This window comes from Chrysemys picta, chromosome 11 (assembly GCF_011386835.1).
Source record: "Chrysemys picta bellii isolate R12L10 chromosome 11, ASM1138683v2, whole genome shotgun sequence".
In the NCBI taxonomy this organism is placed as follows: Eukaryota; Metazoa; Chordata; order Testudines; family Emydidae; genus Chrysemys; species Chrysemys picta.
The window spans coordinates 17,373,151-17,399,372 of NC_088801.1; the positions used below are offsets into that span (position 1 = coordinate 17,373,151).

At 41.4% G+C, this 26,222-nt stretch overlaps 1 protein-coding gene across 6 annotated transcripts in view; it reads right to left on the reverse strand.

Annotated features, from left to right (window-relative positions):
- Positions 1-26,222, reverse strand: part of NCKAP5 (NCK associated protein 5) — a 605,695-nt gene that overhangs the window by 363,068 nt on the left and 216,405 nt on the right. For 2 of the 6 annotated variants that reach the window (XM_042855509.2, XM_065560497.1), the window contains one exon: positions 25,544-25,617. In XM_042855509.2, coding sequence (XP_042711443.2) covers positions 25,544-25,611 — 68 coding nt within the window. In that variant the 5' untranslated portion in view covers positions 25,612-25,617. Of the gene's footprint in view, positions 1-902; positions 1,424-2,086; positions 2,256-25,543; positions 25,618-26,222 lie in introns of those variants that run through there. The other 4 variants (XM_065560500.1, XM_065560498.1, XM_008178675.4 and 1 more) reach the window with 4 other exon arrangements.

Below are 26,222 nucleotides of genomic sequence, written 5' to 3' on the forward strand. Positions count from 1 at the left end.
TCAGAAAGTTATTATAAACTATGTTTGATTCAAGTGGATGATTCTTAAAGCAAGCTGCAAGGTCAATTTCTTACTTTATGTACTTTAAGTTTTCAGGAAAACTTTCGCTTCAGGAGCAACTCATATATTGGATGATGGGTCTAATACAAATGAAAGGTTTTTTGGAATACTATGAACAGCAATTCATCATTTCACACTTTATTTTTCAGTTTATTTTACATTCTCCTGTCCTTGTGTATTTGAATGTGAACTAAGTGTAGCTATATTTCATTTCCTTCAGAATTTGTTTCTTTCCATCAATATATGATATGATTACTTAGGCCAAGTTTTGTGTGTGTTTGTTTTTTAAACTCTTCACTTCAACAGGAACAAACACTTATTAGGGTGCTTCTTAATGAATCATAATATAAAAAGAGAGAGAAAACTTGGCTCCCCTGAAGCAACAGGGTTGAAATGTTTACTCTAATGAAGCATTAGAGATTAGAAGCATGCAGCATAAAAAGCAAACATCATATTGTTTATCATATTGCTGCTCAAGACAAAAAAATAAGCATATTAAGTTCATTAGACTTCCCACCCCCACCCCTAAAAATGCACAGCCTCTTAGACAATTCATATAATCAAAATTCAGAGGATTTTTTCCTAAGGAAACACGTTTATAGATTTAATGTAAAACATTCTTAAACACTTCACAAGGAAGGAAAGAACTGCTCAGCACAAATTAGCATAAACATTAACTAAATATTTGATTAGTCCAGGTTTCTCACCCAGAGTATTGGAAGTGATTCCAATCTCAGCCAACCAGACAATTTTTGGATCATTAGGTAAAACAGTTTTTGTTCACATTAAGCACACAGCCACACACAGAAAATACAGAGCATTCTTCCCTTTTAGTTTGTTACCTGTACTGTACTCCTCTGCTTAGGAAGACGTGAGAGAGTGACCAGCTTTCATACAAGGGAAGGGGGGTGAGGGTGGAAGAAGGGAAAATAGATATTTCTATTATCTGCACCGAATTGATTTCTTTAACAAATGGTTTCCGGAGAGCTTTCAAGAATCATTCTGGGTCAATAGGATAGGTCTGTTTCAATGATCAGGCACAGAAGTAAAATTACATGAAAAGCTTCGTTTATCTGAATCAACAGAAGCATACATAATGAAGGGTAGAAATGAAAGCTCTGCAGCAGTCACACAGGAAGCCTAGATAAACCAGCCAGATCACACGAGGGAAGGCACCAGGATTAATTTTAAAGATTAAAAACTCTAATCATTCTAAAATACACACACACATATCTGTGGATACACACGTACAGGGGTGCATAGAAAGCTTTGGTTTCTCAGTCTCACTGGTCATCTTAAAAAGATCATATTTCTGGGCCATCAATCAGAATTAAGCTGCTTATGGATGCGTAGCAATTCGGTACATGTAGTTGCCAGTAGCAACAGGGCACACAATTGTGCAGCTTTCCTCCCTCACACAGGAGCAACAGCAGCAGCCGAGGGAGGAGCGGCGGCAGGAGAGGGAGCTGGGAGGAGCGGGGGCCGGAGCAGAAGCAGATGGGACAGCGGAGCAGGGGCAGGGCCAAGACGGGCGAAGGAGCCAAGTGCCGGGGCAATGACAGCAGCAGGGGAAGGAGGCAGCGGCAGCATCAGAAGGGACAGGGAGCCTGGGGCTGGCGAGGCAGCAGGGAATTGGCCGCAAGAGATACAGGGGAAGCGGGGCAGCAGAGGCGGAAGCAAGACCTGTAACAGTAGCAGCAGCGGAGACAAGAGAGGAGCAGGTGTCCCCTGCACGGCACAAACACGCCTCCCCAGCCGGACCCAAGCCCACCGCAGGCCTCTTGAGCCTCCCTCCCCTGCCCGCGAGGCAGCAGCTGGCTGCCCGCCCTCCCCTGCCCCGCTGCGGCACCAGCGCGGGGACCGGGGCTGCTCCGCCGCGCGCCGCTGTTGCTCCCGTCCCTGCGCGCGGCCCCCGGAGCTAGCACGGGCAGCCCCCTAGCGAGCAGGGTGCGGGGCCAGGGAGCCGGGGCCGGGGCAGGTGAGGAGCCAGGACGGCGGCAGGGGGGGGAAGGACTCGGCTCCTTACCTGGCCTGCGGCGGGACATGCTGAAGCAGGGCGCGGGGAGGGGACGCTACCCCCCTACAGGGGCGAGGAGCCGGCCGGGGTCCCCCGAGCTGATAAACTTTCCATGGCCCGCCCGCGCGGCCCCGAGCCGCTCTCCCCCGCCGCAGCCGGGGAGCCCCGCGCCTCTCCCGCTCGGTTGCGCTCCAGCGGCTCCTTCCCGGCGGGGCGGCGGGACGCGCCGCATGTGCCCGGGGCGGGCCGGGGGGCTCGAGGCTCCTCGGGGAGGGCAGCGCGCGCGGCCGGGGCGCTGTGTGCGATCCCGCGGCGCTGCCGGGGCCTGCTAATTCCCCCGGCCCCTGCGAAACTGCTTAGGATCGGGGCTGTCAAATCCAGCCCATCTGCTGCAATCATAATCAGTCTCAACTGAATGGCTCTGACAAATCCGCGCCTGCAGCAGGGGTTAGGCGAGCCCGGGTAGGGGAGGGAGGCAGGGAAGAGTGCGGGCTTCTATTGTCTGCTGTGAACTGGGTGCCTGAAAGGCAAGGCACTTGGGCAGGCAGGCTCCAGGAAAGCTTAGAGCCCTGCCCATCCCCCAGCGTACGGCAAGGGAGCCCACCCCGGCCCCAGGTCCCTCTGGCCAAACACTTGCTGCTAATGAACTAAACACACAGTCACCTTAATCTGGTTATCAGTTAGCCCTGAACAAGCAGACCAGGGGGCGATGTGCCATTCCCTCCCCTCGAGGAAAACAAAAAGTGCTGTAAGTGGCAAGTTACACATTAAAACGATCAACACATCTATGACACTCAGAGCTAGCTTCAAGTCAGTGCACTTTTTAAAATCAATGTGTTTTGTTTGGGTGGTCAGTGCTTTAATAGGTGACTTTGGCTACAGTGTTAATAAAGTTGGGGAAGATGTAATTTCTCTGAAGAAGCACTTTAGTATATTACACTACTACACTCAAAATACACTTGCAAAGCCAATATTTTCTTAATAAAGAATATAAAACAAGTTCAGTATCTTCAGCTAAAGGGGGGGAAATCGATGGTACAAACTATTGTGCGTCTGTATTTCTTAAACAAGAGAGCTAAACGGTTTGTCAGTTTGGTTATTTTGTTAAACTACTTTGTGACTATACAAGTGCAAAGAATAAAAAATGTAGTCTTAAATATTCAGAAATATATAATGAATAAATAGATACCTTTCAAAGTATCCTAAAAAGTTGGCAAACACTCACCAAGATAGAAAGTTCTTGGCCCATTCTGCTGGAATTATTTATCAGAAAAGTGATAAGTGATTACAATTATGCCAAATGGGATCTGTGCCAGTCAGACTGCTGGATGGATGAGTTACTCCCTTACAAAATTTAGATTAAAAAAAAAACTTTAGACTATTGTAATATGCAGACAACTACAGTCTATGTTTAAAACTCCAACCTTTATGAATAAATTCTGAAATTATTTTAGTATATGAAGAATTCATACAAAAGTATGAGAGAAAATTTTGTCAAATTGGAGTCAATAAATGCAAGTACAAGTGAACTATGACGGTTACAACAGATCGTATAGGCCTCATCTGAAGATGTGGTATATCATGGTACAAAAGGCACAATGGTCAAATTTCAGGGAGAAATACTGAGTGTAGGGAAAGCAGTGGAAGTGGGGTAGATTTTCTACAGTTTAATTAGAGAAAGTGTTAAGTGTCACAAAAGAAGGAGAACTGATGGAGTTCAAGATATAATCTGAAAACAACTAGAGAGGCAGTCAAACATAATGAGACAGGGAAACTGGTCTAGCCACACCCCTGGTTTGGTGAGATTAGTGGTGAGTATCTGATATATCATCATAATGGAATTTACAGTGGTGGCATTTTGGTAAAGCCTGCTTTCCTTATAAATTAGAAGGATATCCTTTTTTGGATATACTAAGATGAAGAAAGCTATGATGCAAGCAAAAGTTAATGAAGCACTAATGTGAGGAAAAGGGCTACCAAAATGAAGGGGACAGAAATGTAGGTATAAACTGAACAGAAACAATCCCAAATTTGAAGTCAGAAAGGAAATGGCAAAGGACCATTAGAAAGATAAGGAAGCAAGTTCTGATTAGCAAACATATACAATAGGTATGTCTCTAAACCATTTAGTCTGTAATGTCCCAGACAGCCACTATCTAGCAGAACATGTAAGCATATACATAACTGTAAGCACGAGTAGTCCCACTGAAGTCAAGACCTAGGTACCCACACTGAAGTCATGCAGTTGCTTAATTGCTAGTGGAATCACAGAGAACAACTTTCCCTGTATTAAGTCATCAGTTTTAATGACTGAACATGAAGTACTTAAGCTTTTGATATACACCTCTACCCCGATATAATGCGATCCGAGATAACATGAATTCGGATATAACGCGGTAAAGCAGTGCTCATGGCCGGGGGGGCTGCGCATTCCGGTGGATCAAAGCAAGTTCGCTATAACGCGGTTTCACCTATAACGCGGTAAGATTTTTTGGCTCCCGAGGACAGCGTTATATCGAGGTAGAGGTGTACTAGAAATAACATCACTGCAATAAAATGTTATCACAGTTATCAATGTCCCTTGCTTGAAAATAAGCATTTCAGTTTAACCTTGCGTGCCACATCTCAGCATGTTTCATCTCAGCATGTAAGTGACAGCGGAAGACCATATACTCAACTTGGCAGCATTCAGTTTTTACATTTTTATATATACTATTAGCAAATAAGATCAATGATTATTTTTAAACATTTTTAATATTTATTTAATGTACAACGCAGAGGTACATGTTGTAGCTGGCTCATTCACCTGCACGTCCACCAATGTTATATATGCCATCATATGCCAGCAATGCCCCTCTGCGATGTACGTTGGCCAAACTGGACAGTCACTACGCAAGAGGATAAATGAACACAAGTCAGATATCAGGAATGGCAATATACAAAAACCTGTAGGAGAACACTTCAACCTCCCTGGCCACACAATAGCAGATGTAAAGGTAGCCATCTTACAGCAAAAAAACTTCAGGACCAGACTCCAAAGAGAAACTGCTGAGCTCCAGTTCATTTGCAAATTTGACACCATCAGATCAGGATTAAACAAAGACTGTGAATGGCTATCCAACTACAGAAGCAGTTTCTCCTCCCTTGGTGTTCACACCTCAACTGCTAGCAGAGCACCTCACCCTCCCTGATTGAACTAACCTCGTTATCTCCACACTGATTTATACCTGCCTCTGGAGATTTCCATTACTTGCATCTGAAGAAGTGAGGTTCTTACCCACGAAAGCTTATGCTCCCAATACTTCTGTTAGTCTCAAAGGTGCCACAGGACCCTCTGTTGCATTTAAACTATAGTATCAGCAAAAGATTCCTGTATAACTGCATTGATTAAAATTACAAAGCCCATTTACTTTTGAGGTTTAGAGGTGATAGATGTGCTAGATGTGTGTGAGAGAACTGCTGTACTAGTCCATTGACTTTATCTCCAAATTATGGATTGTTAAATACAGTGTCATAGAGCATGGAACTTTCATAGTTTGCATTTCTATCCAAGCTCTGCCCACATTTGCCCAATCCTGCTTTCCCAAAATTCCAATGAAGCTTCTATATAGTTCATACCAGTATTTGGATAATCTTACAGTATTGCCATACACAATAAAAATGTGGTTAGTCAATACTACCCAATCTAAATAAATCTTTGCTAAATGTTTAACTATTTAGAGCCCAATCCTGCATCCACTGAAGTCAACAGAGGAGGAATGGGCTGTTAATCTATGACCACAACATTTCATAACTAAAAATAGACTACTTTATTTTTCAACAATTTACAACAATAACTCAAAAATATTTTTCTGCAAATTAAACTACTTTGCCTGACCACTAAGCTGCTGTTCTTCCTTGTCTGCCTCTTCTATTTGCAAGACTAATAGTTTATCTGAGTTTCATGTGTATATGAGTTGGTGACTGTAGGATGTATAGGTGTATATACCACATCCTGAATTGGTTCTTGCCCCTGAATCAGGTTTTATCAAACATAAATGTTTAATAGATCAGAGAGCACATTTTTAAAAACATGCATGGTTTTTACCAGTGCCAAAGTGCAAAGCTCATATTTCAGAACCCTCTAGACTAAATGTAAAACCAAATAACTCTAGTTTAATGGATAAGGAATAAGAAAAATTTCACATGTAAAGACCCAGCTGTTGGTAGGGATATAGTCAATAATTGTCCAGTTTGGGATTTTTGTTCCTTCCTCTGAAGCACCAGGTCACCGTTGAAGACAGGACACTGGATTTAGATGGACCACGGGTCAGTTCCAGTGGGGCCCACCACTATGTTCCTAAATTTCCCCAGTGTGAAATTGTGTCAGTGAGACTTGAATCAGGCCTGGTGTTTTTAAATTCACTAACTACCATCCACAACTCATGCCATACCTTTTCAAAGTAGAAATACTTTGAAAACAAACCCAATAGGCAGCCAGATCAGGAATGATGTAGTTCAGTTGTAGTAAATAATATCACTATGACCATTTAATCATAAAGAAAGGCTACATGGGGGGCGGGGTGGGAGAGGGATGGAAAGGAGGGGCAGATCTGAAACATGATACTTTTAATAAAAATCTGAAAAAACTAACAAACAGTTACTATATTTAACACACTCCTTATCCTTTTTAACAATGATTTATATACTCTATTTACACAGGAGTGAAACAGAATTTGGGTGATGTAATACTGGACTTTCAGGTATTATGCCCACAGGTTACTAACAGTTAATTCCCAGAACTCCAAAAATAGATTATATAGGAGTAGATTAGAAATCTCATATAGTGAAGTCATTGGGGAAATAAATTATTTTCACTCTGAGCCTGAAATATGTAGGAAGTCCTTAACACTCATTCAGTGGGAACTTGGAGAACAGAGCACTCTGTTGGTTCAGACCTCATATGCACAGGTTCACTATGGGCTTGTCTACACAGGGAAATTGACCAGTATACCTACTGCAGAATGAGTTATTCTATAATAGCTATTTTGGAATAGGTCCCACTGTGGAGACTGTTCTGGAATAAAAGTCACTTTTATAAAGTGTCCACAGGGGGAGCTAGGCTAGAATAGATACTGTGGAATATTTTATTCTGCTATAACTATGGAGGTCAATTTCCCAGTGTAGACAAGGCCTATAACTAGAATTGCAATGATTTGAAATCTTCCTATTGACTTCAGTGGACATTGGATCAAGCCAATAGGCACTATCCTGCTCCTACTTAAGTCAATGGAAGTTTTGCTATTGATTTTATTGGGAGTTGGAGCAGACCCTACAAGTGGGTTCCAATTGTGTTTTCAAAAAATGTCTCAATAATGGCCCAAATCCTACCAAGATCCACAATCAGAGAACATAAGTGAAGGGAAATTCTGCATGCCCATGTCTACTAGAATAGAAGCATTTGGCCAATAGCTCAGATATTTTAACAAAGTATTCTTTGCGGAAAGGGGAGGACAGTTTCAAAGTGCTTGAAACTTCGTTAATGGATCTGGTTCTCAGACTACATCTGAACCTGGGGAGCAATTTGCAGTTCATGTAAACATACCCATGCTCTCTTTAATCTAGCTAGATTGCTAAAAATAGCACGGAGGACTCAACAACACTGGCTTTGGCACAAACTTTACAAGCATGCATGGTATATATTTGCATTGCCTGGGATGTACCGCATGCCTCCACATCCTCGCTGCTATTTTTAGTGAGCAGGCATGGTGGGTATGTCCATACAAGCTGCAAATTACATCCCCATTTGCAGTGTAGATATAGCTTCAGAGGACCCGTGTTGGGAGATCTGCACTACCTTAGCATGCAATCTCCCCTCCCTAGCCACCCAGAGTGGAATCCATCAAGTCTATGCGGGACCTCACTACACAGATTTAATTTACCTTAGAAGCACTTAGAACAATCTTGCATTGCATGAGTAGGGACATATTAGCTTATGTCTACACTGCAGCTGGGAGGTGTGATTCCTAGCACTGGTAGATAGACTTGTGCTGACTCAGCTTGAGCTAACATGCTAAAAATAGCAATGTGAACATTATGGCACTGGCAACGACTCAGGCTAGCCACCTGAGCTTGGACCCAAGTGGCTGGGTGGGCTTGGACTCAAGTACTGCTGTCCACACTGCTATTTTTAGCACACTAGCAGGAGCTGAGCTAGCATGAGTCTGTGGTTTCCATGATATACAGGGTTTACAGTTTGGTTCAATGGCTCTCAGCACCCCCACTATAAAAATTGTTCCAGCACTCCTGTTCACATGAGCAAAGGTTTGTAAATTCAGGTCCAAGGTGAATCAAACAGAAAAAGAAATGGCTCATGTTGTTAACACTCTGATGAATACTGCTTTATAATTGAAACCTGGCCCCTAGTGGGATCAATTTCAAGAATGTATATATATGTGGACAGGGCCGGCTCCAGGCACCAGCTGAGCAAGCTGGTACTTAGGGCGGCAGATTGTTCGAGGCGGCATTCTGCCCAATCCTAGGCAGCGCGGAGAACCAGAGCACCCTGCAGGGCAGTCCTCTTCCTTCCCTCCCTGCCGACCGGAGCGGGGCCCTCGCGGCAGGCGGCAGGAGGCGGCGCAGCGGGAGGGGCCTTGTGGGAGTGCCCCTGCTGTAGCCCTGGCCGCCCCCTTCTCTCTCTCTCCCGCCCGCTCCCTCCACCTCCTCCCCCCCCCTCCCCCCCCCCGAGCCAGTCCCCCTGCACCCGCACTCCAGCTGCGCTGCAGGTTGTTGGTTTTTTTTTGCTTTGCCATTCTGGCCGCCCCGTTTTTTTTTTTTTTTTTTTTTTTTACTTGGGACGGCCAAAAAGCCAGAGCCAGCCCTGCATGTGGAGGCAGGAAGTCAGCCAAATTCTTCAGAATTAAAGGAAACTTGTATCCAGAATAGGATAATGATCTTAAATCATCCTTAGCCAGGTTCTACTATCCCCCATTACACCCTGCAGTGGAGCTAAACAAGAGACCAGATGAATGACCTGGATGAAGCTAGCAACAGATCAGAGGGTATGTCTACACATTAATTAAACACTCACAGCTGGCCCTTGTCAGCTGGCTTGGGCTACAGAGCTGTCAAATTGCAATGTAGACGTTCAGGCTCAGTCTGGGCTCTGGGATTCTGCCCCCTCTCAGAGTCCCAGAGCCCGGGCTCCAGGCCGAGCCCAAACATCTAAATCACAATTTTACAACCTCACAGCCTCAGCACCACAAACCTGACTCAGCTGACACGGGCCAGCCGCAGGTGTTCAATTTTAAAACCTGTTGCAGAGAATCTCAGAGTCTACGTTATGGCTAGCGGTGTTTCCCCCAGGAACCGGGCTGTTCGAATTTACAGAGTGGGTGAGGGCCAACGGGTGAGACTGTGTGGGCGAAGGTAGGCTGTATGGCTCCACAGTAAAAACTGAAAAATGTTTTATGACCATTTTATTAGATTTAACTCATGTTTTTAAATCATCACACAAATTAAAGTTGGCTATTCAAGCCTACTATGAAGTACTACATCTACATCCTTTGTGGTTTCTTGTTGTAATTTTGCACAACTCTGTTAATGAACTTCTCGAATGCAGTGTATTCAAATTTGGTGGCTTTTTGTGTGTCTGTTGCTTCCAGTCCTTCATGGTATGCTCATAATCAGGCAGAAGGTGACTTCATTCAGAACACAAAATTCTATTCAATGAAGAAAAAGAACACTCAACTGTAGCTTCTGTGACTGGGAGTAGCAACAGATGAACTCCTATTTCTTTCATCCTAGGAAACACAGAACAAAGATTGGGTCGAACCACTAGTGATGATAAGGAAGAAGTTGAAGTTAAATCTTCATTCATTCATGATACGATATTCCACTCTGTGTTCAAAATTCTCTATTCTATCCTGATCACATAGCAGCTCCATTGCTGGTAGTGCCTCACTCTACTCAGCTGTAAGTGTTTTAAAAGACATAGTGGTTGAGAAGAAGCCAGAAATCGCTATTGTAGCTTTGTAAGAATCAAGTCTGTGTTCTTTTTCAGCTGGCTTAACAAACACTTCTTGTCCTCTTCACTTAAGGATTCAATATAAGTGCCTTCTTTTCCAACTTCTGGGATGAAGTCTTTGCTTCTTCCAGACGTTTTCAATAGATATCTCTTTGATTGATCCAAGGGTAGCTTCTATTGCTGGACAAAGATCTACTACTGTTATAGCAGATTTTTGGATGGCATTGTTTAATGACCCAAGTGGTTTTAATAGTAGACTTACGAGAGAGAGAATGGCAATAATCTTCTCTGAACTTAGTAGCAAAAGTAGTCAACCAGCTGCACTACTTAGATCTGTCCTATCTCGGTAGATACTTTCTAAAGCTAGTAATAATGGTTGCAGTAATTTAAAGACAACAGCCAAGGATCACTCATGAGAAAGCCATGAGTCCCAGTCCCAGTGTATCGTCTATTTGTTTCCAAGATGTTCAGTTCTTTTGGACCCTTGCTGGAAAAAAGAGTATAACAAAGCCATTAAATTGCTGGCTTTTTTAATGTCTTTTGAAAATTCTGCAGCTCATATTAGTGCTAGTTGGAGTAGATGGTCTCTGCAGTGTGTATAGGAGAGATTAGGGTTACACTTTTCTCTGAGGAAAGCTTGTATTCCACTACGTCTTCCAGAGAAGTTTGCAGCTCCATCAAATGCACAAGTGGCCATCTGTTTGGGGTTCAATTTACAAGCATTTAACTCTTCTAAGATGTCACAGATGCAGCTGATATATCTTCTATAACCTGAACATCTAGAATGCATCTACTGGCCTACCACAGACATCAAAATAATGTACTCAATTACTTAACACTTGATGTCTATTTGCATTGGTACATTCATCAGCCATGTATGCACATTTTTTGAATGCGATGAGAGAGTTCTTTGCTTTTTCGACTGCTGCTTCTTTCACTGTTGCACTGCATGGTTCTAGCCAGTTAGTTGAGTTTTTTGCAAAAAGATGGCGAGCATTTGCGAATAATGTTTGAAACCAGTATCCAACTTCAGGATTAATATGTGAAAATGCACTTAACATTGGCTTCCAGTTTGTACTGTGTGGTATCTCTTGCTTAAATAGAAAGTATGATGCAACAGCCATGTTGGTTCACATAAATTGAGTTGTGTCTCCAGCATTCTTAACAGCCTCATTAAGTACTTCTAAAATTGGCTTTGACAGTGACTGGCTTATAAGACTCTGCATGTTGATGCAGTCCAGAGGCATGGCGTTTTGCAGCCTTTTCATGTAGGTTATCACTATTGGCTTGGCTGATCAGTTTGGCAAATCAAGCTCCTCCACTTTTACTATATAAATCCATGATACACCCACATCTTGAATAGTGTGTGCAGTTCTGGTCACTCCATCTCAAAAATATATATATTGGAATTGGAAAAGGTACAGAGAAGGGCAACAAAAATGATTAGGGGTAGGGATTAAAAAGACTTGGACTTTTCAGCTTGGAAAAGAGATGACTAAGGGGGCATATGATAGAGGCCTATAAAATCTTGACTGATGTGGAGAAAGTGAATAAGGAAGTGTTATTTTCCCCTTCACTTAACACAAGAACCAGGGGTCACCCAATGACATTAATAGGCAGCAGGTTTAAAACAAAAAAAATGAAGTACTTCTTCATACAACGTACAGTCAACCTGTTGAACATTTTGCCAGGAATGTTGTGCAGGCCAAAATTATAACAGGGTTCAAAAAAGAGGTCAGTTCAGTTGAGGGTAACCATTGCTTAATTTGTAATGAAAGAGGTGCCGGAACTCAGTCAAGTTTGTTACTTTCATAGCTGATGTGACAAGTCCAGAGGTCCCAGGGATATGATCTGCCAGGCCTAGAGGTGCCAGGGCTCAGCCCTTGCAAGCCCTAGCACAAATTAAGCACTGAGGGAGACCCCCCTCATTCAGGCAGGCTAAGCACAGTTCTGCAATAAGGATAACATTTGATTACCCCAGCATTCAATACTAAAGTGATTTGTAACCTAGCACCAGCCAAAATGGATCACTTGGACAACACAGCTCTGTCTGCTGGATACCTAGGTAAAGTAGGTGTGTTCATGTAAATACAGTCAGGTCCTGAAGCCTTTCGCCCTACCCCTGGCTCATCACTAGCTGTCAGGGGAGAGCTCATTCAGACCTTGTTTACAAATCATAATTTGAAATTATTAGGTTGGCCAATATAGCTGAAACAAATGCACGGACATTGTCATAAACAACAGCTGTATGAGGAAGCTAGTCTTTGTTCACGCTTTTCAAACCCATTATGCTTTCTCAGGTACAAGTATTTTATCATATACTGAATATCAGTGGTGGACAGGGCCCGTCAGGGTAATCCGCTGGTGGGCCATGAGACAGTTTGTTTACATTGACTGTCTGCAGGCACAGCCGCCCACAGCTCCCAGTGTCCGCGGTTCGCCATTCCTGGCCCAATGGGAGCTGCAGGAAGTGGTGGCCAGCCCGCGCCGCTTCCCACAGCTCCCATTGGCTGGGAATGGCGAACCGTGGACACTGGGAGCTGTTGGCGGCCACGCCTGTGGACAGTCAATGTAAACAAACTGTTTTGTGGCCCACCAGCAGATTACCCTGGTGGGCCGCAGGTTGCCCGCCACTGCTGTATCTGCTTTCAAAGTGTGTATTAATGTTTCAATTTCAATTCAAATTTCCAACCAATGACTAAATTGGCACTACTGTATGTAACTGGTTGATTACTGGGGGTGGAGGGTGTTGGGAAATCCTTGTAGGCTAGAACTACAGCACTAAAAATAGCAGTGTAGCTGTTCAGGCCTGAGCTGGAGCTCAGGCTCTGAAGCCTGAGGACAGGGTAGTCTTCAGAACCCACGATCTAGCTCAAGGTGCAATGTCTACATACACCCTTTTTTTTAGCACTGTAGTGTGAGCCCTAGTCTGTAGATCTGGGCTCTGAGACTCGCTGCTGTGAGTTGTAAAATGCAGTATAAACATACCCTTAGGCCTAGAACATTTAAAAATGCTACATATTATCAGTGAAGTTGATAACTAATCACATCTTCTAAGATGAGGCAGACAGGGCACAGGACTGTGTATTGATGGAAGGGAAGTTCTTGAGGTTAAGCATTGGACTGAAACTCAGGAGTTCTGCGTTCAATTCTTGATTTAGCCACAGAGTTCCTGTATTATTTTGGTCACCTATTCTCTTTATATGACTTAGTTGCTCATCTGAAAAATAGGCATACTACTACTCCCTTCCTCCTGCCCTTTGCCTATCTAGCTTGTGAGCTCTTTGGGGTCAGGGGACATACACTGTCTCTCACTGTAAGTGTGTACATGACCTAGCACAATGGGCCCCTGATCTCAGCTGTGGCCTCTAGGTGCTACTTTAATGTAAATGATAATCAAACTTTATCAATGCTGGTGCAATATAAAATCAAACAGATATGCTAAGCTAGGTTATTGAATTTATCTTCTATAAATGAAGCCAGTTTGCAGGGAAAGATGGGTAGATCAAAGTCCTATTTACCCGATGGCCTGGTAGCAGCAGTGCTAGCTTTCTCACATAGCTAGAGAGTGTGATTCAATATAGGCTTTTAGGGTTTTCTGGCTCCTTTTCCTCCTAGAGATGGGAGAATAATTCAATCTCCATGCTTGTTAAGTCATTGGCCTCCTTCTGCAACTACGAAAAAGGATGCCATGAAGTGGTGCAAAATTTGATGGTGACCAGAAAGGTGACCTTGTAGATCCTACTGAATTAGTGTTAAATACTTATAGCTTGCAGAGGGAAAACTGGGCTGCACTGGGCTTTCCAACTTATTTCATAAGTTTCTTGAGTAAAATGACTCATTTAGGATATTTCCTCAAAGAATTCCAAAGAAAACAACATATCTAAGTTCATGATAGACAATAGACATGCTTTTCTGTAATCCTATTCTCACTTTTATGTATTCTTTCCGTGCACAACAAGTAAAAAAACAAAAAACACTGGAGATAAACCTGTCACTGAAGTTTCCACAGACATACCCTATTTGCCACACATATATCTATACTATACTACAATATAATAGGCTGTTTATTTAGGTCCAGATTCTGATTCTTTTACACTTACAAATCCAGGGTAACTCCACTGGGTTTAATAGAATTATTCAGATTTACACCAGTGTAACTGAGACTAGAACCCATCCCACATGCTTTATATGAAAGAGAGAGTATGTAAATTTAAAGTATACTTGTTTTATCTGAGACTCAGACTACATAATTATTAAAGATCTAAGGTCAGGTCCTGTCACTCACTGTTCCTTGCTCCTTGATCAATGGGACTATTTGAGGAGTAAAGTACAATTAAGTATAAAAAAAGTATGGCAGAATATAGCTATTAGTGAGAATCGAGAAGTAAACATTTCTATGTGCTATTTTGTATTTCATTTCTTCTTGCCTTGAAATAAGTTTGGAGATCATTTATTTTTTTTAAAAGAACTTGCTAACCTGACAGAAGTTTCACAAGCTCAACATGTAATGCAGCATCTACATATATTTGCATGTTCAAGTGCTGTAAATTATCATTAATGACCTGATTCAGTACCCAAACCCAAAGCTGAGACAGATTTTCAGATTAGCATGTGCTCCAATATTTTTCCAAAGGGGACATTCCTCTTTGTAGATCTACATTTCACCCATGCAGTGATACAGTTATATATATATACATGCTGTGCCTAGTGCCCTCCAACTGAACCACAGTGCATAGTTCAGGAGACCCAGACAATAACCATCTGCCTTAAACAGATGGGATCAGGTAAAATGAATTCCCAAATTCTTCTAACCCTAAATACCAACTAAAGAAAGAAGCACATCTGAATACACAAAAAGATGATTTTTATAAAAATGTAAAACAAATAGTGAACCATTCCAAGATTATACATTTCATTTCTCAGCATATAAATGAGGAGCATTCACTCTGGGCTGTTCATACATTTTACATTTAACAAACATCCATATGTCAAGTAGACCTTCCACACTCTTCCCTGCTGGAGTTTTCTTCTTTCAACTTAGTAGGGAACATTTATGATCTTTATTCCACCAAATAAATCTAAGGAATATATTTTGCTCAAGGCCTCTATTTTTTAATTTCAGAGAAATGAATCAATTCATGGTTCAGGCAGTCTTGTTATTAAGATGGCCGTACATCTGTGCAAAAAAAACCCCAACCTAATTCATTACACAATTTTATTAAAATATTTTTAGATTAAGCACTGGCTAATTTCTTTAGTTTTATAACTGTGAACATATGGAACTATTACATAGTGTTCTTAAGATCTTTCTGTCAAATCTAAAATTTTAAACTGGGATTGTATAGTATACATACAGAGCAATTTGATTATATGGAAAATATTTTGTATAGAGAAAGCTCAAAATTCTTTTCCTAATGACTTAAATACTCCACTCCTTACTCAGGCAAAACTCCAATTGACACTGCCATCAGCTTTCCCTGAGTGAGGAGTGCTGGGCAAGATCTACAGTCTTTTAGAAATTAATATTTGCTTTGCGTGTATTGTGTCATACACATTGCTTCATATTTCTTATATACTACAGAATATCAAGCTGCGCTTTGTTAAAATAAGTCAAATTAATTTAGAAAATACTCCATCAAAACAAGTGTAATTTACTGTGACAATTTTTTTTTGGTTTAAAGAGATATATTAATTTCTTAATCTGATACCGTAGTTGCAGTTAAATAAATGACTAACTGGTAGAAATTTTTTATCAGTTTGAGATATTTCCTCTATATACAAGAAGGAAGACTGAGAGAATAGTAACATCTTTTGAATAGGTGCTAACTTTTCAAAAGGTATCCACTGTAATGTTATTAGTTTAAATGTGATCTTAAACAAGCACTGAACTGTTTTTCCCTTCCCCCTTTAGCCAATATGTAAGCATTCTAGTCTTCTCCATCAGACTAATGTTGTTTAAAGAGTTCATGTTTATGTACTATATAGGATCTGTGTAGTTTGGTACATTTGTCATCTTTAACCCATTACCTATTTAGTGCAGTCACTGAATTTATTTTTACAGTCTCCTGTTGTGTGTCTTGCTTTTCAGGGAGATTTTCCCTTTAATGTATATCTCTGTAGAAGAATGGATTATCTCATTGCATTCTGTGATCTCTTAGTTCATACAATAAGATGCAAACAATAAAATGCCTCCTTTTTCTGTCTGCCAGATATCCACAATACTGACCTAGCCAGTTTAAAATCATGGAAAAGACCCTTTTTTCAATTGTGATGTGACACAGGGCATTGTACCAGAGATTGAAAGGAAGAAAGCCTGTTTAATTCACAGATAATACAATAATAGTGCTTTTTAATGACCTAGTGGCTACAGATTCTGTTCATTGAACCATCCAAATTTACACTCATCTAGCGAAATATACATTTGGTCAAATATTAGAAATGTTCTTAATAGACTTTCCCTTTCGATCCCACATTTCAAATGCTGGTTCATAGAAGAAATGAGTTCACATAATAAATAAAGCATATGATGTATTTTAGGACTGAGGCATTGTCAGCTGTGCTGGAAAAAACAGTGCAAGATTTGTCTGCTCTGTAAGTTTCATTCAAGCAAATTCTGTTAGTTCATTACTATAATGAATAACAGAAACCACACAAAATGTAATAGAAAAAAATGTTATTTACTTATTTTAATTGGCAGCTACCCAGATAATGCAAACGAACATCAAGAGCCAAATTCTGCCCTCAGTTACAGTCTCACACATCACTGCAGGATTGTAAGGGTTTCCCTTAAAAACGGGAATGTGTCAGTGTTTGTACCACATTCTTCAGATTTACAAATGTAACCCGTTCTCAGATTTAGCACTGTCCTGGACTCGAGGGAACATGGCTATTAAATAATTTGATAAAATAAGCAGCTTAGGTATATGTGCTTGGCCTCTTAAAATGCCATTTTATTCTGTCTTTATCCACTGGCAGGTGTTGGAAGTATGAGTAGGTAGAATACTGTGCCACAAAAACATAAGAACAAAAATGGCCATAATGGGACAGACCAATAGTCCATCTAGCCCAGTATCCTGTCTTCCAACAATGGCCAATGCCAGGTGCTTCATAGGGAATGAACAGAACAGAGCTATTTATCGAATGATCCATCCCCTGTCATCCAGTCCCAGCTCTGGCAGTCACAGGTTTAGGAACACACCAAGCATGGTGTGGTGTCCCTGTTCATCTTGACTAATAGCCATTGATGGACCTATCTTCCATGAACGTATCTAATTCTTTTTGAACCCAGTTATACTTTTGGCCTTCTCAACATCCCCTGGTAATGAGTTTCACAGGTTGACTGTGTGTTTTGTGAAGAAGTACTTACTTATGTTTGTCTTAAAGATGCTGCCTACTAATTTCATTGGGTGATCCCCAGGGTCAGATTAACTCTCCAGTGGGCTATTAGATTTTGTGGGGCCCCTAGGGGTTTGGAGTGGGGGAGTGGGCGCAGGGCTGGGGCAGGGGATTGGGGTGCAGCTCCAGCTGGGGGGGCGGGGGGGGGCTCTGGGTGGGGACAGGGATGGGACAGGGGGTTGGGGTGCAGCAGGAGGTTCAGGGTGTGGGCTTTGGGTGGCAGTTTGGGTGCAGGAGGGGCTCAGGGCTGGGACAGGGGGTTGGGGTGCAGGTGGGGGTGTGGAGTCTGGGTGCAGGAGGGAGCTACGGGCTAGGGTAGGGGTGCAGGAGGGGACGGGTGCAGGCTCCGGCTGAAAGGCGCTTACCGCGGGCGGCTCTGCGCTGTTCTGCTCCCCATGTGGCCGGCACGTCCGGCCCCAAGGCAGAGGGGCCAGGCGCTGAGGGCGGGAGCAGTGCGCAGAGATTCCCTAAATGCCCCTTGCCTAGGGGTCTCAGAAGCACATTGGCGAGCCGGCACTCATGGCTCCAGCCCCGGGGGAGTGGCATGGCGGGGCACTGAGGCTCGGAGACTGGTGTCTGGCCTGTGGTGCGGAGACTTGCCACTGACCTGATGAAAAGAAGCAGCAGGTCACATCCTCCAGCCCCCTTAGCCCAAGGCCCTGGGCTGCAGCGCCTAAAGCCCCTGCATTAATCCGGCCCTGGTGACCCCTAATTCTTGTGTTACATGAAGAGGTAAATAACACTTCCTTATTCATTTTCTCCTTATCATTCATGATTTTCTAGACCTCTATCATATCCCACCATAGTCATCTTTTCACTAAGACGAACAGTCCCAGTCTTTTTAATCTCTCCTCATATGGAGGCAGTGGAGAGGAGAGCTTTGCATTTCTTTGCAAAGATCTCTGCCAGATGACCAAGGGGCAACAATGATGGATTCCAAAGGAAATCCCATTCAACATCAATGGCTGGAAGATATAGCTATCATTTGGAAATCTTACAGGAAGAGTTAAAGTGGGATTAAAATGATGAAGGTCCCCAAGATTCTGTCTGCTTTAATGTTAGTTCTACTCAGCCAAGCTATAGAGAGACCCTACAGGAAAAGAAATCTGTGCGGAGTATGCCTTTGTTCCATTGGTACAGCGTTAGATATTTTTGTCAAAGCCTGCCCTGCCTTAACATCATACAGTACACAGGGTTTTCCATTTGTTTGCCATGCATCATATTCCCAAAAGATTAGTCCTTTTCTAGTCAAGCAGTTTAAAACAAATCACGGTTGTTATTTTAATCTGTGTTCACCATTAAGAATTCTTGCAGAGCAATTTTACTTGTTACCAATTAAGATCTCCCAGTGGAAGTTTATGATTACAGCAAAAGCAACCTGATGAATACTTGGCACCTCCTTAGTTTACGAGCATTAAACCCATGAGCATAGAGATATGCTAATACTTTAGATGAAAGTATAGCAAAGTTATTCAAGAAAGCCTCTTTTTTAAAACTTGTACTTAGAAAAATGCCATGGAGTTCAAATGCTGTCTCTCTCTCCATCTCAGGGTTTTACATCACTGTAGTATATATGTTTGGCTTTTGTTTTGTTTTGTTTCCTGATTGTACTCTTTGAAGTCTAGAACATCCCAACACGACCAAAAATTCTGGGACCAAGGTCCAATCCTGGTTCCATTCAAGTCAGTAATAAAATTCTCATGGACGTTAGCAGGAACAAAAGCAGACTCTTTTATACCTGGAAAAGCATACTATGCTTCAATACCAATTCTTTTTTCTGTTAGGGAAAAAGTGAATTACAATAAGGGGCCCAAATATTAATAATTTAAAATTAAGATCTACTGTTTCAATCGTTACGTTGATGTTACTGAGGCAAAGCTCCCCACTGGGGTCACTGAGCAAAGACTGCAGGAGCAAACCCTTACTTTTCCAATTATTTCTTCATATTATTCTGCCCTTAAAATTATATGTAGTAAATAAAATTTAGCCAAATATGAAACAGCACTGGTTGACTACGTGAGAAAATACCAGTGCAGAGAAAAAAATCTTTTCTGTCCAAACTTTTGATACTATTTATAGGCCCATGATGGAGTGGGAGGAGGGAATAAACCCTAAAATAATCCCAAATGTTCCAATGCATGTTGATCTACTGAGACAAATTCATTACTGTGTAACCACTAAAATAGCTTCAATGGAGTTACATCAGCATTGAATTTGCTCTACTGTCTGTTTTTTTCCAAATAAGCCAGAGAAAAGCAAAAAACAAAACAAAAAGCCATACAGATTAAAAAAAAAAAAGAAACCCCACCTCAAAAAATAAGATTCCAGGGTTGTCACTCTGCATGTCACTCTGAAGACTATGACGTCTGTAGTGTCACTGTGAAGCCATGGAAACAGCGATAAGCATGGTGGAGGGCTCTTTTTGTTCAGCGTACCACCAGATTGAATAGTCACTGGGTTCTGCAATCTGTTACATCCAATTTTTAAGTTCTCAGTCCTTCTGACTTATGAATTACACCTATGCAGTTGATGTTGATGTAGTCCCGTTTCAAACAGGACTGCATTTACAAACTCTAGGTACCTTTTAGAGCACACCAACAGGGTTTACAAGGGACAGTCAGTGCACAGCTCTTTAGAGGACTCTACTAGTCCTACCCTTTCAGTCCAGGCTCAGAGTGCAGGGACCAGTTTTCACATGTCCCAGAGCAACTGCCCCTAACTCCAGGGCCCAGGTAGGTTACTCAGACGACCAGGCTTTTTCTATTTTTTTCCCCTGGTATGGCCCACTTGCCCCAAAGTTCACCCGCTACCACTGCAAGCAGCACACACTATAACCCCATACATACATAGCTCCTCTCCACAGTATATACCACTCATTCAGCACTTGCACTAATCAATACTACTCTCCCAGCACAACAACACAATCAGCACACACAATAACCTTGAGTATCACACTAGAATGTCTGAGTCAGTGTAAAGAGCTGGAAACAGCTACTAGGATGATAGCTTTGTCTAGATTATCACCAGGTTCAATCATCACTTGGATTCATGGTCTGTTACTGTCTAATTTTTAAGTTCCAAGCTATTTTTGTCTTTTTTTTACACACGTGACTTTACAAATTACACCTGTGTGACAGCGCAGGCTTTCAGCTACTAGTGTGTGAGTGTGTGTATGTATCTTGTTTCAGATAGTGAATTTCTACCTTTATTGCTGTCTTAATTCTTCATACAACAATAAGCTGTCTAAGGTTCTTAGTGTAAGAAAAGGGTGTGGGGCAAAAACAGCTGTACTTTCAGACACTGCTGAGGTAGCAATGCTTATGCCTCTGAAGTTCTTTAGAAACTGAAAATCTGGAGGTCTATTTTAGTAGCATGCTATGAAACATGACCTAAACATAACCAGTCCTCTTGGGAGTATGATTACAGCAATAAATTTCTATGTTCCACAACAGATGGCTATGCCACATGAAGAAAGTAAAATATATCAAGCTCTGTAAAATGAGAAGAAAAAGAAATTTCTGCTCCCACATCTAATTAAGTGCCTTTTAGTTTGCTGTTGTACATGTGGTACCGTAAACATTCTATATGAGTGCCGTGACATCAGTTTTAGTCTCTTCTGTCTCAGACTGGTTGCTATAAATCAGCCCAGGCTGTAAGCAATGTTGAAGGAGCTAAATGTTCAGAATTTGTATCTGTCTTTTTTATTAGCTAGCCTAGAGTAAACTGGGGGCTATCGTTCAATGTCAGGTTCAATGCCCAATGACCCAACAGGTTAAAATTGTGGCAGCCACAAATCAAGGGCATAATGAAGTCTGAGAAGTGGTCTATGCTGATTTATTAAGGCATCTGTCTGACTCTAGACAATCTAGTACTGCTCTTGTATAGCATGAGCTATTCCCATGATCGTTAACATATTACAGATTTCTCTCTTTTAAATCTATAATAAAGCATTCAAGATAGTCTATCGAAACCAGAGAGGATTTTTTTTATAGTATTCATTGTCATTCTAAAGTTTTTTATCTCAATGTTACTCTGTAAATAATAATAAAAAGAAAGTGCTGACTTTAACTGCAAAGAACATTCAGTTTTCAGGACTAGCTGAATGTCAGTTCACAATTCAATAAAGTCCTTATATATATTCTGGTTTTCAACGAGTTTTTCCATTTTCTTTATTCTACTATTCATTTCCATTTATTCATAATATTGTTATTCAGCTATAATGCTACTATTAACCTTCATTCTTAATCAAATGCATTTTACTGAATATTGTAATTTTACATGAAAACCCTTGTTTCTTCTGGTATAACAATTCAATTTTGAAAGAAAATGGGAACTGAATGTCCACAAACTTTTGTAGTCTAGCTTTCAATGAAGCTAAACCCATGTCAGAAATGTTATTTTAATCCAATTTTATATCCCAGAGGACAGGAATGTTCATCAGAGCTATATCAAGCAATGTGAAAATCCACCTTTTTAGAGCATACAGGCTGAAAAATCATCAGAACTTAATTATTCCTCTCCCGAGATCAGATCTGAGGTGCATTGGTTTAACCTATTTGAGAAAATTAAATTATACTTGTCTGCAAACTTAATGGAGGACTTCTCATATTCATGAACCTTCTATATGCAGAAAGAAAAAATAATCAAATATTGCACACAAAAATATATGGATGGTAAATATTACATCAGTTTCATCCCTGGTATAATTCCAGTGGCTTCACAGTAGAGTTATTTCAGATATAAATTTGGCCCCTATACCTATAAAAATGTGAGATTGTCAAGGCTGATTCCCCATTCTGGCACTTTGAGTGCAGAAGGTGGGGGCCCGCAAGGATTCTAAAACTTAATAGTGGCCACTCCAGGTTTGTATTAAATTCCCAAGGTTACAGCTTTTCTCTGACCTTGGATGGGTAGATGCTGCCACCACCCAAGTGCAAAACCCACTTTGAGAACCCAGGAAGGCACACTTAGGAATTCTTTCCTGTGGGGGTACCCTCAAGCCCTTTCACCCCCCACCTCCGGGGAAGAGCTGAGAAAGAAAAACAAAGGAAATCAGCTGTTGCCACCAACTAATTAAACATGTGCATAAACCTCTTAGGACACAAAAATCCAATCCTGTTCTTAAAAAAGGTAAATTTTTATTAAAACAAAAAGAAAGAAAATATGTCCAAAAACTCAGACTATTGCTAGATTTTAAAAAGAACCATTTATAAGGATTAAGCATCAAAACAACTTTCTTGAGGTCCAGCTTAAAGGTTACAAGCAAAACAAAAGTTGGCAGCCGGTATCAAGCGGTTCAACATCTTTATTAATGATCTGGATGACGGGATGGATTGCACTCTCAGCAAGTTTGCAGATGACACTAAGGTGTGGGGAGAGGTAAATATGCTGGAGGGTAGGGATAGGGTCCAGAGTGACCTAGACAAATTGGAGGATTGGGCCAAAAGAAATCTGATGAGGTTCAACAAGGACAAGTGCAGAGTCCTGCACTTAGGAAGGAAGAATCCCATGCACCGCAACAGGCTGGGGACCGACTGGCTAAGCAGCAGTTCTGCAGAAAAGGACCTGGAGATTACAGTGGATGACAAGCTGGATATGAGTCACCTGTGTGCCCTTGTTGCCAAGAAGGTTAATGGCATATTGGGCTGCATTAGTAGGAGCATTGCCAGCAGATCGAGAGAAGTGATTATTCCCCTCTATTCGGCACTGGTGACACATCTGGAGTATTGCGTCCAGTTTTGGGCCCCCAACTACAGAAAGGACGTAGAAAAATTGGAAAGAGTCCAGTGGAGGGCAACGAAAATGATCAGGGGGCTGGGGCACATGACTTATGAGGAGAGGCTGAGGGAACTGGGCTTGTTTAGTCTGCAGAAGAGAAGAGTGAGGGGGGTTGATAGCTGCCTTCAACTACCTGATGGGGGGTTCCAAAGAGGATGGAGCTAGGCTGTTCTCAGATGACAGAACAAGGAGCAATTATCTCAAGTTGCAGTGGGGAAGGTCTAGGTTGGATATTAGGAAACACTATTTCACAAGGAGGGTGGTGAAGCACTGGAATGGGTTACCTAGGGAGGTGGTGGAATTTCCATCCTTAGAGGTTTTTAAGGCCCTTGACAAAGACCTGGCTGGGATGATTTAGTTGGTGTTGTTCCTGCCTTGAGCAGGGGGTTGGACTAGATGACCTCCTGAGGTCTCTTCCATACATAATCTTCTATGATTCTATGAAAAGCATTTGGGGTTAGCCCAGAGGAATCCATAAGCCATAAAGAGATAAAAGAAATAAACCTAATCATGTCTTCCTAGACATTTCCTGATCTACTTACATATCTGGGGTTTCAAATGAGTAGCTTCTAGGTATGATCTAATGATTTTTCATACTGGCCCAAGCTTTTTACAGCATAGTTATGCCCTGTTCCCTCTCTCCCTGAGAACAACACAAACAAAGGGGAATTTTCCCCCCAATTTTTAAAAAGTTCTAGCCTTCCCATTATCTCTTTTGGTCAGGTGCCCACTCCCTTCCTTTTACCTATGCAGGGAGACTTTTTAACCCTTTACAGGTAAAGCAAGTAGAGAACAACTACTGAGAGGGATTTTATAGCTAGCTGGGTGTCCATAAAAGGGAGCTACCCCTGCCCCTTTCATTTATCACAGAGATAATGGATGCTCAAAAAATATACAGCAAATACAGCCTGCAAAGTGTTTCCCTATAGCTACTTAGTTATCACATGTCATGTGTAACAACTACAAATCTACATAAATAAAAAACTGGTGCAATTTCACAAACTAATAAAAATCTGATCAAATAAGTTATCCACTTATAGAGGGAATGAGTCATCTAAAGTTAAATAGGATTTGTTGAGACAAAAGAAAAAAAATCAGAGAAAAAGACTTTTGGGATGTTTGTAGCATTTCTTACCAGGACAGCCCTGGGACAACCTGCAGAGTACAATTCTTCAGAAACAACAATACAGCACCAAAACCATTCATGTTGCAAGTTGTCACTTTTATGAATGACATTTCAATAACTTTAGAGAGTTGCAAAAAATTTACAGTAGTATGGTTTACATAATGGGGATGGGCCATGGTATCTGGCATCATTGGGAACACTTCAGTAAAACCATCCAAGTAAAGCTATCCAATCAAGTTTCAGGCACACGCAGGGAAAATGTATTTAGAATTGAATAGCTACTTTATTGTAGCAGAACTAGATAAACTGATAACTTATGAGTAGATTACGTTTTCTAAGGCAAACGCATGCAGGGGAATTTTCAAAGTTCTCTTGCATCCAACTTGCCTAAGCACACAGAATTCGATGGGATTTTCAAGTGCTCATGCACATTTCTCAGTTGATCAAGATGGAGCAGAAATCCCCACTAGGTATATATTAGCATATGTAAATCATCACTTTATAGATATGCAAATTGTGTCTGGACATCCAGTGGTAATCGATGTGAAAGCAGGAGATATGGAAAATACTTACTAGAGCATCAAGACTGCCTCTTTTTCATTGAAGAAACAAGTGGGTGAGGTAATATCTTTTATAGGACCAACTTCTATTGGTGAGAGAGACAAGCTTTCATTGCAGCAGGCTCGTTAACCATTGCTAGTTTGGGTTTTAAAACTCCAAATATCTTATGTTGCCATGTTATCACCACTTCATGGTAACTTATGTTACTCCTTTCACATTCCATTTGAAAGAGACTCCTATATTCAAGGAGACCAAACTGCCTGGTAAACCCACTCCAGTGAAACTGACAATAATGCTAAGCAGGGATAAGCATAGCAAATGCTTGGAAAACAGAATATTTCCACACACAGGGATACCTGCAGACATATTTAACAATCTGGATATGATTCCACTCCTAGAGTGACTGTGTGGTGCACTGTTGAGTTATTTCATCTGTGGTTAAAACTCAGGTGAGAGTTTAATGTTTGTGGGTGGGTATTTAACAGAAGTGCAGATTTGGAAGTTCAACACCTGTCCATCTTATCTAAAGTCAGCAGCAAAAACTATGGAATATTGTATCTCTTTCCAAAACAAATATATGCATATAAATTGTACTTGCCTCCATAGGTTCCACCGTTGCTCTTCTAGCTGAGTTACTAAATGCTCTATGTATTTATTTGAGTCCATATATTCCTAAAAAGAAAAGGACCAAAATATTTGTTTTTCATATATATATATTATAACATTTGTAAAATGTTGACTAACTAACAGAGATATTCTGTGAGGGTGAAGGAATGGACTCCTACAACACATAAAACTTCCATTGACATAAAAAAGCAACATTAATGGAGGCTTATATTCAGGCTGGAAGAACCCTTTATGAAGCCAATTGTTATATGCAGAAATTATTGGGGAAGATGCATAGGTGTCATGATAGGCCACAGTATGTATTTGCATGCACCTGCACATTATATCCAGAATTCTCCTCCAAGTCTCTTGGTGGTAGGTGTTTGGTCAGAGTTGGGGTGGATAATGTTTTCTCTTCAGGTCTTGGGGCTTCTGGCATAAATCTGTGTCTGCTGGGCAACCATAATTTGACCCAAATATTTATTTTGTTGCTTGCATTACAGTTTGGCAATCTCAAAAGCTGAATTTGAATATCAAGCCAATTCAGCTCCAGGATCCTTTTTCAGTTCAACTTTTTCAGGTGCGATAACAGTATGATATTATCAGCCACATGAAAGCTACAGTACTTTTCGTCAAGTGGAATTTCAGATACAGAACAAAAATCACTGATC